The sequence below is a fragment of the Pogonomyrmex barbatus genome, unplaced genomic scaffold, assembly GCF_055798465.1.
Source record: "Pogonomyrmex barbatus isolate J1 unplaced genomic scaffold, ASM5579846v1 scaffold4, whole genome shotgun sequence".
Lineage (NCBI taxonomy): Eukaryota > Metazoa > Arthropoda > Insecta > Hymenoptera > Formicidae > Pogonomyrmex > Pogonomyrmex barbatus.
The window spans coordinates 1,819,743-1,837,788 of NW_028297138.1; the positions used below are offsets into that span (position 1 = coordinate 1,819,743).

The 18,046-nt window shown below is 32.5% G+C and overlaps 1 protein-coding gene across 17 annotated transcripts in view; it reads right to left on the reverse strand.

The window, feature by feature from the left end:
* LOC105427286 (adenylate kinase isoenzyme 5) overlaps positions 1–18,046 on the reverse strand; it is a 308,338-nt gene that overhangs the window by 86,226 nt on the left and 204,066 nt on the right. For 16 of the 17 annotated variants that reach the window (XM_089080917.1, XM_089080915.1, XM_089080911.1 and 13 more), the window contains one exon: positions 8,145–8,267. The exons of the other annotated variant lie outside the window; for it this stretch is intronic. In XM_089080917.1, coding sequence (XP_088937043.1) covers positions 8,145–8,267 — 123 coding nt within the window. The remainder of the gene's footprint in view (positions 1–8,144; positions 8,268–18,046) is intronic. 17 annotated transcript variants of the gene reach the window in all.

The window sequence follows — 18,046 nt, forward strand, 5'->3', positions numbered from 1 at the left end:
CTTTCAAACGTCGTATCAATGTCGCGCCAAACGAGAGATCCAGTGTCTCTATGAGCGTACTCGCCGCGAGTCATGCGATCCTCGCCACCGCAAATTGTCTATTTGCAACGGTGATTCGAGAACGTTTAGTCGAGAATGGCAAGTTTCTCGAGTTGTTTGATGCACTCGTCGCAGCCACGCGAAACACTTCACTAAGGTAGCGATCTGACTGCATTGCTCCAGCAGCTCGCGTTCCACTCACTCTAGGTATTCCATTTTTTTATATGTTATATTACGTCTCCATTGAGCACTTGCACGTGATTTGTCCACAATATTGTCTTTCTTACGCGGTGCAAATTGGGCACATATTACATAGTATTGTTACATATACGGACTGACTACAATTGGAGCAATATCGACCGTATAGCGGATCAAGAATATTTATCTCATGCTTCCTAACGGCATATATTATTCCAATGTCAGTGTCTGTCAGACGAACCATGCATTCGGCATATACAATTAGTGCACTGTCGAATAGTAAAATTGTATTGTACAATGTTTTTTATTACCATTCAGTGCAAGGAATTCCGAACGTGTAACAATTTTCTCAACATAATCCGTAAGCTTCTCTCTGATCACTCAGGTAATCGCTGTCGTCAGACAGAATGCGTCTTCATCTTCGTCTTCAATATCCATGTCAATATTTTCAACATTAATGTAATTTCTTCTTCATCTTCAAACACGTCGTCCATTACATTCGCGATATCTTCTTCCATATTTTCAAATCGCAATATTCACTTGGTCAATTATTTCTTTCTCTCATATATTAGACTTCCATCTACTGTGATCCTGCACATCCCATGACCCATTTTATATATATATATATATATTAAGAAAGATATTAAAATATATATATATACTCCGGCTGCTATAAACAAATTGCGATTCGGGGAGATCTATGATAATGCTCCGATTAGACAAAGGAACAAAAAAACTGTAGATGATATATATATATATATATATATATATATATATATATATATATCATCTACAGTTTTTTTGTTCCTTTGTCTAATCGGAGCATTATCATAGATCTCCCCGAATCGCAATTTGTTTATAGCAGCCGGAGTATCGGCGCTTCTTTCTTAACACGTCGCGACACGTACGTCGATTTCTATGAAAAACCATCTTATCACGGCTTTTTTCCTGAAAAAAAATTTGAACACGTCATCGCGCTCCTTTGCGAACATATCGCTACATGTTGATCACAACAATGAAATTCCTAGAAAGAGGGAGGAGAGAGGAGGAGGGGCGGAGGGAAGAGGAAGGGAGGGGATTAATGGTTTGCCATGTCAAAAATTTCGCGATCAGTCCTCCATCGAACGATCTGCATGAAAAGTACTCCGCTCCTCCATCATTCGTTTGTACGAACGATCAACACGCAATGTATTCCGCCAAAGGAAGCAGCGCACCGTACAATGGTGAAAAATAAAAGAAGGAACGAAACGCGTAAGTTTCAACTGCATTTTTTTATTTTTTTTTCTCTCTTTTTTTCCAATATTGTGCAATATTATATATTTAATTTCTACAGCATTTCGGTGGAGCGTCGCGCGGACTGAGCAGACGTTACACTCTGATAGCCACGGGTTACAAATTTTTGGAAATTGGAATCAACGTTGGTCCACCGAGCTACGTAGAGATCGTTCTGGGAAATCATCGGGGACAGGAATTGATACTGTCTCTCGAAACGTGGAAGGGATTTTACGAGCAGCGATGGAATATTTATAAATTGCTGCGAAACGATTACAAAGACAATTTTATAAGCATCGGACCATTAAGTCAGAGTTTGCCTGATGAACGACATTACACTCGCACGTCTTGAATCTTTGAACGTACGCATAACGATGACCGAATCGATGTTATGCCGAATGTTTAATCTGAACGAATGTATCGATGTGATATTCGATTGACTCGTCAGATTCGTCGATATGATCGATGCTAAGTATACGCGATTCTTCAATATTGCGTCTGTTGTAACTCGAGGAAGTACCGAACGCGATTGCGATATCTTCGATAGACGTCAACTCGTTGATTGCAAGCTGTGCTTAGCTTTAGTTTTTAATGTGTAAGAAAAATGTGAATAAAAAAAAGTTTCACGCTTAAATATATTCAATTTGTTTAAAAATATAAACATATATAATATGCAAAAAAAAAACATGTATCTCTTTCATTCCTTTCCTTCCACCATAAAAATAATTAGCCGAAAAATAACATTTGTCATAAGAGAGAGAGAGAGCCACAATGGGAGAGATAATAGGTATATACGAGAGAGAGAGATAGTAGATATACAATAGAGAGAGATAGCTGGTAAAGAAAAAAAGAGAAGATGAGAACATGGTGGGCGGCGGCGACGGCGGCGGCGGCGGCCCCCCCCCCTCTGACATCATGTCCATGCGCTCTGTCCACGCGCAATTTTTTCTTTATATCATTTATCATTTTATTTATCTTTTTGTAATTGTTTATCACGGTGTTGAAGGCATCGTCGAATGATTCAATCGCACACTTAAGAACGACATGTTTACGCTCAATGGCTGGGTCGACGCGCTGGTTCGTCTCGTACAACGCGCGCCGTTCCTCCCCCACCCCGCACACCTGCATTCCCCTCGGAGCTCTTGAGTTAAAACTGGCCTAGTATACCTACTAAAGGACATTAAATAAAACTTTGAACCCCAACATCTGATGCCACGTTTGACAAGTTTAGCCGACAGAAGACAATTGAAAAGAAGAAACCAACAACCACGAACGAGACTAAGAACATCTAAACCAACGCCAATCTAACTTAACTAGATCAAAGAGAAAAAAATTTAACAACTAAGAGAGTGAAACGCTCTCGCTGAAAGCTCAAGTAAAAATGATAAGTGGAACCAATTAAATCGCTGCACTGTTAACTCAAACGACTACTAGCAGCGAAAAGACGCAACGTGTTGGATTCTGTGCACGCGGAAAATCCGTTGGAACTTTTTTATATAGTGTCCGCCAAAAATTCCAGGCCATCTAAGTAACTTTTAAATGGATCGATGTAGAGATCTGAATTTTACAGGAATGCAATGGGATTATAAGATCTATCATTTAACCACAAAAACATCCAACCTCACGCTCTTGAGGGAAGAGAGGGCTATTGTTAAGCCTAATGATTAGAGTTGGGATCTCGCTGCCGTTTTTCTCCACTTCAAGCGCTGCGTGCCGCATACATCAGCATATTTGTGTGTGTGTGTGTGTGTGTGTGTGTGTGTGTGTGGGGGGGGGGGGGGGGTGCACGCGTTTTATAAGGATAATAACGAACCTTCTGAAAATTTGATGGACTGCTAATGTGCAGGTTGACCGGAAACGCCCTCTGTCTTGCCTTGGTTGGCCGGACACGCGTGTGCACACCACACACACACACACACACACACACACACACACACACACACACGCGCGCGCGCACACACACACTTCAATATATGTATGCATAATATATTGCATAATATATTCCACATGTACCTTCCATCTACTCAAGAACACACGTGCCTGTACGAAACCTCATTTTTATCGTGTCATCGCCGTGAGTCTTCTCTATCATAAACTCTCAATACAAATTATTTAAATAATCATAACTTTGCGAAAAAAGTCTTAAAGACCTCGACGATCTCGCGTTGTTCTTGCCTCGGGAAGTTCTTTCAAATGAGCTCTCACTCGACCGCACATGCCATTTAAGATTTTCCAACCCCTCTTGTCTCTCAGGAGCATGGGGTTGGGTGTTTTTGGAATTAAATGACAAATCTTATGATTCCATCATCCCAGTATCCCTGTAAATTTCAGACCTCTAACTCGATTCGTTTAAAAGTATTTAGGTAGCCTGGAACTTTTGGCGGGCATTGTATAAATAAATCTCAATTTTAATTCTCGAAACTTTGAGGCTTGTTTAGGGATAATAAATTTTATCCAATCAAAACCAAATTTTTTGTATGAGTTACCATCATTATCCTACAACTTTTTCATAATGTCTAATTCAAATTCAAACTTTCAATTTTTTTTCGATATAACCTAGCTGATACTGGATAGAGGTGATGGCTTCTCTCTCAATGGATGCGGATTGGGCTTTTGATAGTGGTGACATCATCACTGCTATCAAATATATTAAAAATCCTTCCTGGAGTGCAGCAGGAGAGATTGTATTGAAAATCATGCTACGTATGTTGGATAAACGAAAAGACGATTAAAGATCATTTCAAGAACATTTAACATACTATTAATAAAAAAATGAATCTCCGTACGATTCTCAGAAAATTATTTATTATTTTTTGACTGGAGTAATGTGAAAATTTTGGACAGTGAATTTTTTTTTCAAAAGATTATTTTCCGAAATGTTGCACATTAAAAAACAACATCGTGGTTTTAATAAGCAGAGCAATATGCTCTTGAAATCCTATCTATCAGTCTTCAACTTCCTCCTTCCTTGCTAATTTTTCCTAAATGTTCCTTATCATTCAATATTGTAATTTCTCTTCTTCTTCCTTCGACATACTTTTCTTTTTCAATACTTCTCTTTATATTTTATGCCAACATTCACGTTCACTGTTGATCGACAGTTCTTGAAATATTCTGTCTTGAGTTAATAGATATTCATTCTCGGGTACGATCACTCATTGCTGTTTTTTTTAATTGTTGTATTCTTTGTACTTATTTTTTAATTTCTGTATATCAGATTAGATATTAATGTAACTTATTAATTTTTGTTTAATTAAACTGTAACTTAATAATTTTTATTAGCTCTTTGTTATTAGATATAGATGTTTGTTTACGACACCTCTGATTCAATCGTTAAAAAATTCTATCAACACAACTGGATTTAGAGCGTATGATTGTGACTTTCTCCTCGTCTAATTAATTTTTATATTTTGGACAACCGTAAGATGCTTCCAATTTATATTAACGAAATTTGATATTGCAAAGAAATGCGTTTTACAAGAAAATGCGTTTTGTTGTAGCCCGAATATTACGATATTACTTTTTTCTATTCACGATAATTCTCGGCATAGTAATCAATGCTACGGAAGTGGCGGCCAGAAATGTAAGTATGCAAAAGCAAGCTTGCAAATTCCAAAGAGCAGAGGGCGAACGAAGAATGCGCGCTGTTTTAACCATATATGATCCGATTTAGAGTTATAACGCGATGAAACGCGACACTACTAAATACTATAAAGACGGTTGCTAAATCGCCGAGAGCGAGCAGTCACAATAATAACAGAGCAGTCGTACTACATAACGGATAGTCGTTAGGTCGAGATTCACACGAAACATTGTTAAGAAGCCGTACTAATAAACCAACTACTTATTAAAAGTGAGTAGTAATATTTGACCAGAAGAATCTTCCACCAACGATCCTGCTCGGAGTTCTAACTCTTTAGGCTCGGCGAATCCGATTTTCCCAGGGTCCTGTTAGCGCACAGTGCGATAGCACACATCCACACACATCAGCCGCTGCTTAGGAAATTTCCACCAATCAGAAAATTTTATATTTAATTGGCCAATCAGTGTTGTGTGCTATCGAATCCCTTTCAACGTTCCCTAAATTCAATCTTGTAACTCATCCAGGCTACAACAATTTTATTTTATTTTGATATAATTTTATTTCTTGTAATTGTTCTTTACGCTAAAGATGATCATGTTCAAGACCAAAAATGTTACGATATGAATTTTTTTCTGTAAATAGTAAGTTAAAATATATTTAAGTAGTTGTTAAAATATATTTAATATTGTCATCTAGGTTCGAATAATCCTTTTCTATATTTTTGATTTATTTAAAAAAATATTATTATAGTACAAAATATGAAAAGAAATTTAATTTTATTTTCTAATTCCAAGAAACATGTTAAGGTTTCTGAAAATGGAAAACATTTTATTTTGTATTCAATGTATAATACGAACATATACAACCCACAATGTCCTAATAATAAGAGCAGCCGAGCACGAATGGGGCAGCACATTCGAACAATTAACATACGCTCATGCTTGAGTGCTCTGATATATTTCTTAATGACACATATACAATATATATTCATAGTTATGCAATATTCATAACTAATTTTACTAAGAAAAGATTTATTTTAATTATTTTTTTATATAAGATGTAATAATCTTACGAAGATCCTGGAGCAAAAATTAAGACATATGGAGGTTCGTGTCATAAGGACTTTCAATCAACTTAACATAAATTACAATATATTAAAATTTGAAACAATGTAATTGGGAGCGTTTGACCACGTTGCAATTGGACACAGCCACTTACAGCGATCGATGCCTGGAAATTTTCTATTGGATCAACCAATCAAATAATTTTATTTTAAATTGGCCACTCGGCAACATGGGCAATCGGGCACCCACTTAATTGAGAGTCATTTTTCAAAATTTTTGCGGGATTCGTCCTGACCAATGAGAGAGCCAGAATCTTATTTAAAGTTTTATTTTCACTTGTGTTCTTAATTTTATGGATTTTGCGACGAATATTATTTTACAAGTGCTCGGATTGTGAACATGTTCCCAATTCTTCGTTTAACAGTTTAATTTTTTATTTTTGTTATTGCAGTAAGGATAGTTTCGTTAAATAGTCGAACGTTTGCGTTATTGTGTATATGTTTGCATTATTTGTGTATATTTATTTTGTGTAATTTATATTTGAATATCACGGTTACTTAACTTCTATTAATTCTTGTTTTATTAAGCTAATTAAGTTAACTTTTAATTTTCTATGCCTATTTGTAATTCTACTTTCCTCTGAGCTGAATTCGTTTCATCTTTCTCTTTCCTTACTTTGCTATTTTTCTTCGTATATTTTTCTCTTATTTATCCTAATTTTCTGTTTCTATCCTTTATTTCATTTTCTTCGAAACGTACTGTTCTTCATTCAACCAATTAATCTGATCTTTCCTGTACAAGACTCTTCATAAACAATATACTTACATTCTGCATACAAAAATGAAGACTAGGGACTATAATTTTAAAAAGTTTTATACACTTTTTCTACATTTTTTTCAAATTTTCTCTGCTCCATACTTTACTATTATATTTCCATCCCTATGTCTCCAGTCTGTATATTATAATTCCTATTATGTACTTAAATAAATACATTTTCTTCTTAAAATTCTGCATAAATTTCCATTCTTATCCCCATACCTTCCTCATTATTATTTCAGTCCTTCTTTCAAATCTTGATAGATGTTCTATTTTGTTCTATTTCTTTTTATCTTGTTTATTTTTCTTGTTTATTTCTCAATGTTATAAAAAGTACACCACATAAACACTACATATAAACTTAATGACATCATTGAGTCAAAAGCAAACAGCTATTCACTTAAATGATCGTGATGTTATCATCAATTTTCTTAATTATTGTCATAGGATTAAAAACGTTTTAAGAAGCTATCGCATAAAGCAGATTAGATTGTATGCTGAATAACATATGAACAAATCGCAAGCAATATACTGCAAGTGTGCGTTGAATATTTGCCATTTGAAGTATATATATATATATATATATATATATATATATATATATATATATATATATATATACTTCATAATATATATATATATATATGAAATATATATATATATATATATTATTTGCTGATATATATATATATATATTTCATGCTGATCGAAAATAATACTTTCATCCAAATCGGAACACAATCACATCATTCAGAAAGTATAAAATACTTGATTTATATCTTAAATGATAAGAACTGAAAAGTCTCAGATGCCTATAATAGAATATTGCTGTCATTATAAGAATGTATTTGTATAGTGAATCGTTACGCTCACGTTATAAGAATATTATATTATTTAGAATATAATAAGCGTTTTGTTGTCTATTCCGTTATCAGCAAGTTTTCTGAATGACGTAATTACAATAGTGATTAAGACAGTGTCCCATTTTTCGCCAGTTCTAATGTTCTTCTAATTTTTTGTATTATCATTGCAAACTTATCAGCTGCAAACTTAAGATATTGGTCATGTCAATCTTTTAACAAACTTTTCCATGAATAAAAAGATAAACATTATTTCATTTGTAGAAAAATGGATCCAGAATTATCATCCTCCAAATTTCAATTTATATTTACCTCGGCTTCTAAAGATTGATGCATTCCGTTGTTTGAAATTTCACCGCTGGACATCCCAAGAATTCTGAGGATGGCATCCCGAAAACTAATATAAACTTCACTGGGGTTGCGTTCTCCATTTATCTATGTAACAAATTTTTATTTTTATTTGTGTAAGCATAATTTGTATACAACAAAAATAAAATTGGAGCACAATTTATTAGGTGTACAAAAAAGTTCTGAGCTTTTTTTTGTAAAATTCAATCTTTATTCAAAAACAAACAAAAAAATATTAATCAGTGAAATATTTCCCGTTTGCATCAACGATCTTTTGCCATCTTTCGGGTAGCTTGTGAATTCCTTGATGATAGAAACTCACCGGCTTCGAAGCGACAGTCATCAATGCATTTTCGTATCTCTTCAAATCTCACGAAATGTGGATCAGCCAAATGATGCTGCAGCGACCGGAATAGGTAGTAATCGGAAAGCGCCAAGTCTGGACTATACGCCGCGTGCGGGAGAAGTTCCCAGCCTAACGCAAAGATATGGTCCTGAGTCGCTTTCGCAACATGTGGTCGAGCATTGTCATGAAGCAAGATCACTTTACGACGTTCTTGGCCAGTAAATGGCCTCTTTTCTTCTAATGCATCACTCAAATTGGTCAATTGTTGTTGGTAGCGGTCTGCCATGATTGTTTCACCCGGTTGTAACAACTCGTAATACAACACACCTTTCCAATCCCACCAGATACAAAGCAAAACCTTCTTGGCGTGGATATTGGGCTTTGACGTCGATGTCGAAGGTTGACCAGGGTCAATCTATGATTTTCTACGTTTAGGGTTATCATAAAGAATCCACTTTTCATCGTCTGTAATGATTTTGTGCAGAAAATCTTTTTTCCGGAACTTTGAAAGCAAAGTGAGTGCAGTGTCACGCCGATTTTTGTTGTCTTCGGACAATTCATGCGGAACCCATCTGCCTTCCTTCTGAACCTTCCCATCGTATGTAAACGTACGGAAATGGTTTGCTGCGTAACGCCAAGCTGTTCTGCAAACTCCTTTTCAGTTTGCGCAGAGTTTATATCCAGCAGTACTTGCAATTCGCCCGTTTCAATCTTTTGAGGGCGTCCAGCATGCGGTTCATCTTCAAGACTGAAATCTCCTTGACGAATTTTTGATACCATCTTTTACATGTAGTATGACTTACAGCTTTCTCTCCATATGCAGCACAAATTATTGCAGTGGCTTCAGCAGCATTTTTCTTCAGATGAAACGCGAAGTGGATGGAAAATCGAATATGCTCTTTTGTTATTGCTATTGTGAACACTACTGATTTTTGAGGTTATGTGCATCAAACGCCAAATCGTATGGCATTTTAGAAGGCCAAATGTCAACGCTTTAAAACCGCAAAAGGGCGAGAAGATATATAAAATTTAAATTGTTATTTCGGTTGTATGAAATCTAAAGCTCAGAACTTTTTTGTACACCTAATATATAAATTAAATTTAAAAATATTAAGTTCAATCTAATAATTCTAGACATTATTAATAAAATTTTAGAATTAAGAATAAATTAAATTAAAATAAGAATAATATACAAATAAATTAAATTAAAAATAGAAAAAATTAAATTAAAAAATAATTTAAAATTGAAAATGTTACACTTTAAAAAATATTTCATATGCAATCTTATTATTAAGTGTTATTGTATTATTAAAACTATATTTCAATATATATATATACAAATAACGGGATATCTTGTATATTGCAGATATTTTTAGTCAATATATATATATTCCCGTTATTTTTACTTTCACATCGAAATATCTCAGAAAATATGGAAGTTATGGAAAAATACTTTAAAAAAAGTTATAAGACTTTGAGAGTCAACATGATTATCATATTGATTCGTTTACAAATGAAGATACTGTCGAAATTTTTTTATGGTCATTTTTTTAAATGGAATCATATATTTTCTATTACGCAATATGACTTCTCTAGTTATTTTGAATGAAAGTATTAAGATATAATTATCAAAAAATCAATAGTGTTACGTTCAAATCCCAGGATTCTTAATTTAAGAAAGTTATTGATATTACAATTACAATTTGGAAGGTATAAGAGGAGGTTAAGGAAGAACGTACAGATCGTTTCACTTATTCATTCACTATTAAGCGATCATAACAAGTTGCTCGCATCTTAAGGTTTTCGATATCAGGCCAACGCCACATTGTGACGCTTCATGTTATTCTATATTCGAGAACAATGCGAACGTCGATTCGGTAATTTGAGTCAAGGAATTTAATCCTTTTAACTCGGGATCGGATCATGTGCGATTTTCGGTGAACGGAAGTGATCGAGATTGTATTTAATCAAAGAACTAAACGAATTTCATTTTAAATTAATTATTTAATGAAATAAAATCAAAATACATAAATAATAATAAAAAGAAGACTACAAACTAATCAGTTATTAAGTTTAACATAACATGAACGGCTATAATTATCAATATACATCGGCACGTAAAAATTCAGTTCGTTGTGTATAAGTAAACATATGTGTGGATATGTATGTGTTATCGCGTTTAACATAAATTCAAAGTTCATCTAGCAGAAAGTCTAGGGGAAATCGATTCCATTTTCTAATACATGTTAGTGTAAAATCCTGTCCGATATAATACATGTGTTAAAAGAATCATTTATTGCGTATTGTTGTCTAATAAAGTCTTGAATGTGGAGTGGAGGATTTGGAATAAGGAGATAAAAACATTTACCTAGGATGAGATTTGAAAGGGGGTCGGAAGGAATGAACAGTGGGATTGTATCTTGAGGATCCCGTCGTGAAACTTCTGTCCAAAGAGCAGCTTTGCCTTTTAGCGTGGTTTCCACGTAAAATGTTCTCAGCGGAAGAAAGTGGAAGAATGGGAGATTGTACTAGGACTCAAGGAAATTGTATTAGGTAATAGAAGGCAGATAAATCAAGTCGTTCGGAGAATTCCGCAGCAAATGCAACATGGACCACAACAATGATGTTCGCTTCTGTAAAGAACCCGATTTGTTCTAAATTCGTCGGGTTAAGTGCGTTTGCGAATTGAGCCCATTTGTTTTGTTTATGTTTGAAGTGTTTTAATGCTTCCGCTGTCGCAGGCGGAGATGGAGACTCCCGGACGATGAAGATCATCCAACCCTGCCTGAAAGACTGGCTCGACAGGGCTCACAGGGAACTCTCCTTCCGATTGATGCAAGTAACTGGCCATGGGTTTTGGCTTCCACCGGATCGGAAGGGAGCGCACGGCACGGTACCCGCACTGTGCGGCGGGCGAGGACACCGCGCACCTTAGAGGTGTGCTCAACATGGGAGGACGAACGTGGTGCCCTCGCCTCAATGTTTCTCGCTGTCAACCATTATTAGAAAGATGATCGACAGCGAGGAAGTCTAGAGGGAGGTCTCCTCCTTCTGCGAGAAAGTCGCAGAAAAAGGCCGAGAGACCAGAAGAGGAAAGTAACCCTTTCCTCCGGCAGACGTCGCGGACGGGACGGAGGGGGACTGTGGCACCGGTATAAATGTATGTACATTCCATATATATATATATATATATATATATATATATATATATCAAATGTAGATACATACGATATACGTTGATGTACATATATTTACGAGTATAGAATATCGTATAGATATACATAGAATGTATATTCAAACCAGACCGCTGCCTGTATATACAAGGAAAATATCTATAATAAATGTATATACATTCCATGTATATCATCAAATATAGATACATATGATATACGTTGATGTACATATGTTTACGAGTATGCAGGATATCATATGAATATATACAGAATGTATATTCGAACGAAATCGCTGTATATACGTAGGAAATACCTCTTATATTATTATATTTTACATCTTATATATATATTATTTATGTACATTAAATGTGTGTGTGTGTGTGTGTGTGTGTGTGTGTGTGTGTGTGTGTGTGTGTGTGTGTGTGTACACACTGGTGTCAGATAATCATCCTGTATATATTACAATAAATTATATACAGGATGGGTCATCTAATATTAATTTGATTTATGTCAATATTATTATTTGTAGAAAAAAATGGATCAAAATTGCATGATAGTTTCAAGGAGGACATAAAATGGGTCAAATGAATCATTTCTCTTTATCATCTTGAAATCATTTTTTGGAAATGGAAGCACTTCGCGAGAATTTAAAAGTCATCTTTATTTTTCTGAATGAAATTACCCTAAATTTTTTATATAAATCGATTTTCTTCGCAATATTTGGAGTAAAAAGTTATAAGGACAGAAAAGCCTAAAATTGAATAATTTATGAGATATTTAATACTTTCATTTAACATAATTTTACATAAACTATTTGCAAAAATATTGTTAAAATATTTGTAAAATATTCATTTTTTAATTATTTTTAATGAGAAGAATCAATTGATGTAAAGAAAACATATATCATAGTTAGTCTTTAAGGAAAAATATATAGCTGCTTTGCTTATTGTAAATTTAATAATATTTATCAATTATTTTATTAGTGTTTATAAATGTATCAATATTTATTTTATTATTTATTCATTAATTTTTGAAATATCTATATTTTAGGTAATCTAGAAAAAATTTAATAAGGGTTTATAATATTTCGCAAGTAGTACAAAGTCTAAAATCAAGTCATAAGACATTTTATGACGCGATTTTAAACTATGCGTTGTCTGATAGACTGTTTAAATATTTCACTGAGAACATATTTATTGCACATGCGCGAAAAAGAGAGTTAGTGAAAGAAGGAGGGAGTGGGAGAGAGAAAGAGAGAGAAGGGCAGGGGGAAAGAAGGAGAGAGAGAGAGAGAGAGAGAGGGGGGGAGGGGGCAAGAGTTTGATCGGAAATGTCTTGCGACAGAAGCGGAGGTCCCAAACGCGTATGTGTGGCGAGCGAGCAACGCAATTTTAAGTTAGGCTTTAGTTAAGTAGTTATGAGGATTAATTGTAAGATTTAGGTTAACACTTAGGATATATTAATTTTTGTAACCTTGAGGGATCAAATACATTCTATTCTATATAGAGCGCATAAAAAGTTTTTGAAACATTTCACAGCTAACTGTCAAATTTTTTTAAATATTTCTCCGAATTCATAGTTTTTCGAAAAAGTTATTGTATGGATTTTCGAATTGTCAACTTTTACTATAATTTTGTTTATTATATTAATATTATATTAATATTATATTAATTGAGTTTTTTTAGAAAGTTTCAGGTCTTTTCATCATATATATCATTAAATATAAGATTTTAATTGAAGAGATTGCAATAAAAATTAAAATGAATATGGGCGTAATAGTTCAAACATTACGGTTATAAAGTAATGATGATTTATACATCGATGCCATTACGTAGCGCACAACGCGGGAATCCGGACCGTTCGCCATCGCGAAATGAATATAGTAATGCTGTTTCTCTGTTACTCTGTTTGTAAAAAAACTTGTACCTTCATTTGTTTTTTTTTCTTGATAATCGTAAACAATAAAATAAATTATTTCTTTTTTGTTAGTTGAGAAATATACATCTCGCCTCTTAAAAACAGTTATATGTTAAACGATTTTGTTACACATACGTTAAATATTTTTTTATAAAGTATTTAATTTTAAAATGGAAAATATAGTGCTACGAACCACAGAAAAGATAGAAAACGAGTCTTACAAGAAAATTTTTGGATGAGAAATGTTCGTAAGATCAAGAGGAAGAAAGTATGTACCTCTCTATAACATTGTACATATATATTAGGCATTTGGTGGTCAAACGATATGAGTGACATTGAAAAATTACAATTTTTGAAAATCCTATTCTGGATAGCTTGTTAAATATGAGATTTAAATAGGAATTAATTATTGTTCTATATGATAAGGAATTTACAAGTAAAATCAAAGTGACATAATGGCATTGAACTTTACAATACGTAACTAAAAATTGTAATTGGTTTGAAAAATAACATTTTTTTGAAATTTCTTTTGTATTTTTTTGATTTATAAATATTATAAATACTCTAGTGTGTTGTAAATGTCAATGACGAAGTATTTTGGTATTTTTAATTTTTTTCTATATATTTTTTATCTTTATGTCGAAGTATTCAAATATATTACATAAATTCAATAAAATAATATTTTATTTAAAAGAATTTGAATAAAAAAATATATTATATTAATATATTAATAAAAAAAATCCGTAAAGTTCAAATTGAAATGCTGTTAGAACCATTTGGTTTTCAGAAAAGAATAGCTAATGAATATTTCAAATTTAAGCGATAAATAATAAATAAAAATTTTTCGTTTTCCAATTAATCGTATGTATATAATTTCGTATTCAGGCAAAAATTAGATAGTTAATAATTGAATTTTTTTACATTTACTCAATTTTGCAAAGTCGATTAATTCAAATAATTTTTTAAGCGATCTATTAATGAATTATTTTCTAAAAATTGACTTATGTAATACATTTATATATTTAATGTTACAGTATGAATATTTTTTAATATTGCAAGGGGAAGAATACGTTTTTACGAGTCAAAAAATTGTTGAAAGTAAAATCTTCAAACCTGTTAAATCCTGCTGTAAAAAGAAATGCTTTAATAACTGTTCAGTACTACAACGATGATTACACGAAACATTTTGAGATTTGCAAGATTTTCATAAACAAAATATTGTTTTGCACAATCTACTGAAATGCAAAAATCCGAAGAATTTGAATGGAATCGCCTAAAATAGATTGATTAATTGGATATATCACTTTCCAACGGATAAAAAAAACATTGTCGTCTGTAAGATGTTTATTTGTAATCTTCTTAACGTGGGGAAAAGAAGACTAGAAAATGTACAAAAAAAATTATTACATTCGAAAAATTTAGGAGATCTCGAAGGAAAGCATGACAATCACATTGTTAAATTAACTAACGATTTGAAAGATTTGATTTTATCTCATTGAATTTATACCACACCAAAGCTCACACTACACCCGAGAATCTACGTTACTGAAATACTTTTGCAATCCAGAATTGAATCTGACCATTATGTATAATTTATTTTTAGAATATCCCAAAACAGGTAAATCTGAAATTCCTCTGAAAGATTCGACATATTTTAAATTTTTTAATCGACATTAATTTTACGTTCAAATTATTCCGCACAGATGTATGCAACAAATGCTATGAAAGTTCGTTCGATCAATAGCAATCTTTTGATATTTTGATTCATAAACAAGAAGTTAAAGAATATCAAAACTTTAAAAAAATTATTGATAGGAAATGGTGTTCTAGCTTGTGAATTTGATTATATGCAAAATCTTCCATTGCCGAAAATTCCTGTTTCTGAATAATTTTATAAAAGATTGCTTTAATTATACTTATTCAATGTTCATGTGTTCAAATAGTTACATGTTTACATTTCTTGAAAAAAGTGTCAAGAAAGGCGCAAATACTGTATGTATTTACCGGTACCGATTATGTTATAAATGAAAAATACGATAAAAGTCATCATAGAAAAATAGTACTTTTCTCAGATGCAGCAAGTGGGCAAAATCATTACATGGTGCTTACGTATTTGGTTTTATCTATTAAACTTAGCGTTGATATTTGGCACGTATTCCCAGTTTGCGGACTCGTATTGTCAATACGATCGTAATTTTGAAATGTACTCTCAGAAAAAAAAAGAAAATGAAGCGAATTGAAACACCCGATGAATATATAAGTCTAATTAGAAATGCTAAAAATCCCTTATTTACGATGGTCGAATCGGCAAATAACATTTTACATGATTTCGAAAAATCCTTCAAAAGCAAAATACGATGCTCAAAGACAATGCAAATAACTAAAGCTTATGTAATACATTACCAACCAAACGATAGTGTAGAATTTTATAACAACTATAAACTTGATAAGTGTTAATTATTCAAAGTTAACTTAAATGTAAAGTTAGATAATATTGTAAGGATTTCTGCACCACCGGTTGGAATTCGTAAGGCTAAAATGATGGACGTTACAAGTTTATTACAATATGTTTCTCCAGAGGCAAGAGAAATGTACAACACGTACTTTTCAAAGATAAGTAACGCACAAGAAGATGAGGATTCAATCGTCACATCCAACGATGAATGAGCAGTGCACGCAAGCACAAATGATATATATTATATTTGTATGAAATATAAATTGTTCCTTTATGCAATATTTTATCGAAATATATTTTTACTTAAATTATTATTAAATTAATTTCAGTTAAATTATTTATATTATATATTATATTATATTTATATAATATGAAGAAAAAGCGAAGCACTTTCCGGGGCAATGAAGTGTTTATGTGATTGTTTTGCGCGGTGACTTGTAACGTACGGACCGCTGAATTTCTGTAGTTGCTCTGATTTTAATAAAGTCTTCGTGTTTCGTAAAAAATATTATTCATTGTCGAGCGCAATTTCCTTCGAATCGGTGCGTGTGCGCGGTGACGCGAAAGAGTGCGTAAAAAGTGACTGCCGCAGATGTAACAATATTGAATTATATTATATTATATATATTATATATATTTAAGAAAATATGTAATTAAAATTAAATAAATGAAATTGCAAAATTAAAATTAATAGTCTCATATATTATAGTGAGATACACATCTTATTTCTTTTGATCTTACATTTCTCATCCAAAAGTTTTCTTGTAAGACTCGTTTTCTACCTTTTTTTAATAGTTCATAACCCTACATTTGCATTTTAAAATTACTTTAAAATTACTTTATAAAAAGATATTTAACATATGTGTAACAAAACCGTTTAACATATAACTGTTTTTAAGAGGCGAGATGTGTATTTCTCAACTAACAGAAAACAAATGATTTATTTTATTGTCTACGAAGAATTGTCAAGGAAGAAAAAACAAATGAAGGTACAAGTTTTTCTTACAAACAGAGTAACAGATATGAAGACATTGCTGTCTTCATTTCGCGATGGCGGTCCGGATTCCAGCGTTGCGCGCTACGTAATCGCATCGATGTATAAATCATCACTACTTTACAACCTTAATGTTTAAAAACCTGAAATTTTCCAAAAAACTCCCTTCATTAATAAACAAAATTATAGTATACGTAAAAGTTGACAATTCGAAAATTCGTACGATAACTTTTGCGATCGAAAGAATAAAACTACGAATTCGGAAAAATATTTTGAAAAATTCGGCATTTGGCTGTGAAATGTTTCAAAAACTTTTTATGGGCTCTATATTTCAAAATATATTTTGAAGATTATACTGTGAAAATTTCAAAAAGAAATATTCGTATTTGACTGAGATATGGTGAGTTAAACAAAAATTGAATTTCTTTCATTTTACAAATTACATTTTCTACTAATGACTTGAAAACAAAAAAATTACAAATTTGGTTTAAACACAAAAAGATGCGCTATGAAATTCTCTACAAGTATCAATAGTCAAAATCGAAATTTGAGCAATGTCCAAAATTAGCCCGTTGGACAATACTTATTCCGTGAAATCCGCGCATATCCTCTTATTATATCCAGGTCCTCAATTAATTAAGTAATCAGAGTTCGTTCAATTGTAATTGAAAGTCTGCTTTAAGAATTCTGCTTTAAGTAATGCATCTTTTTACTAAAAGGTATTAGCTATTTCTTTTTCTTCTTTTATATTTTAGAATTGTAAGTCAGATATAACCTAAATAGACGTGGAAATGCGCGGCAAGATATTCTTAAATATTTTTTCTATATATCATATGTTATATAATTTTGTTACACTGAATTATTTATAAAGTCAAATTAACTGGTATTTTATGGGACTAAAGCGATGAAGAAATTATCATAAATTGATATTTCAAAATTATCATAAATTAATATTAGTAGTATGTGGGCTGCTATGGAGCG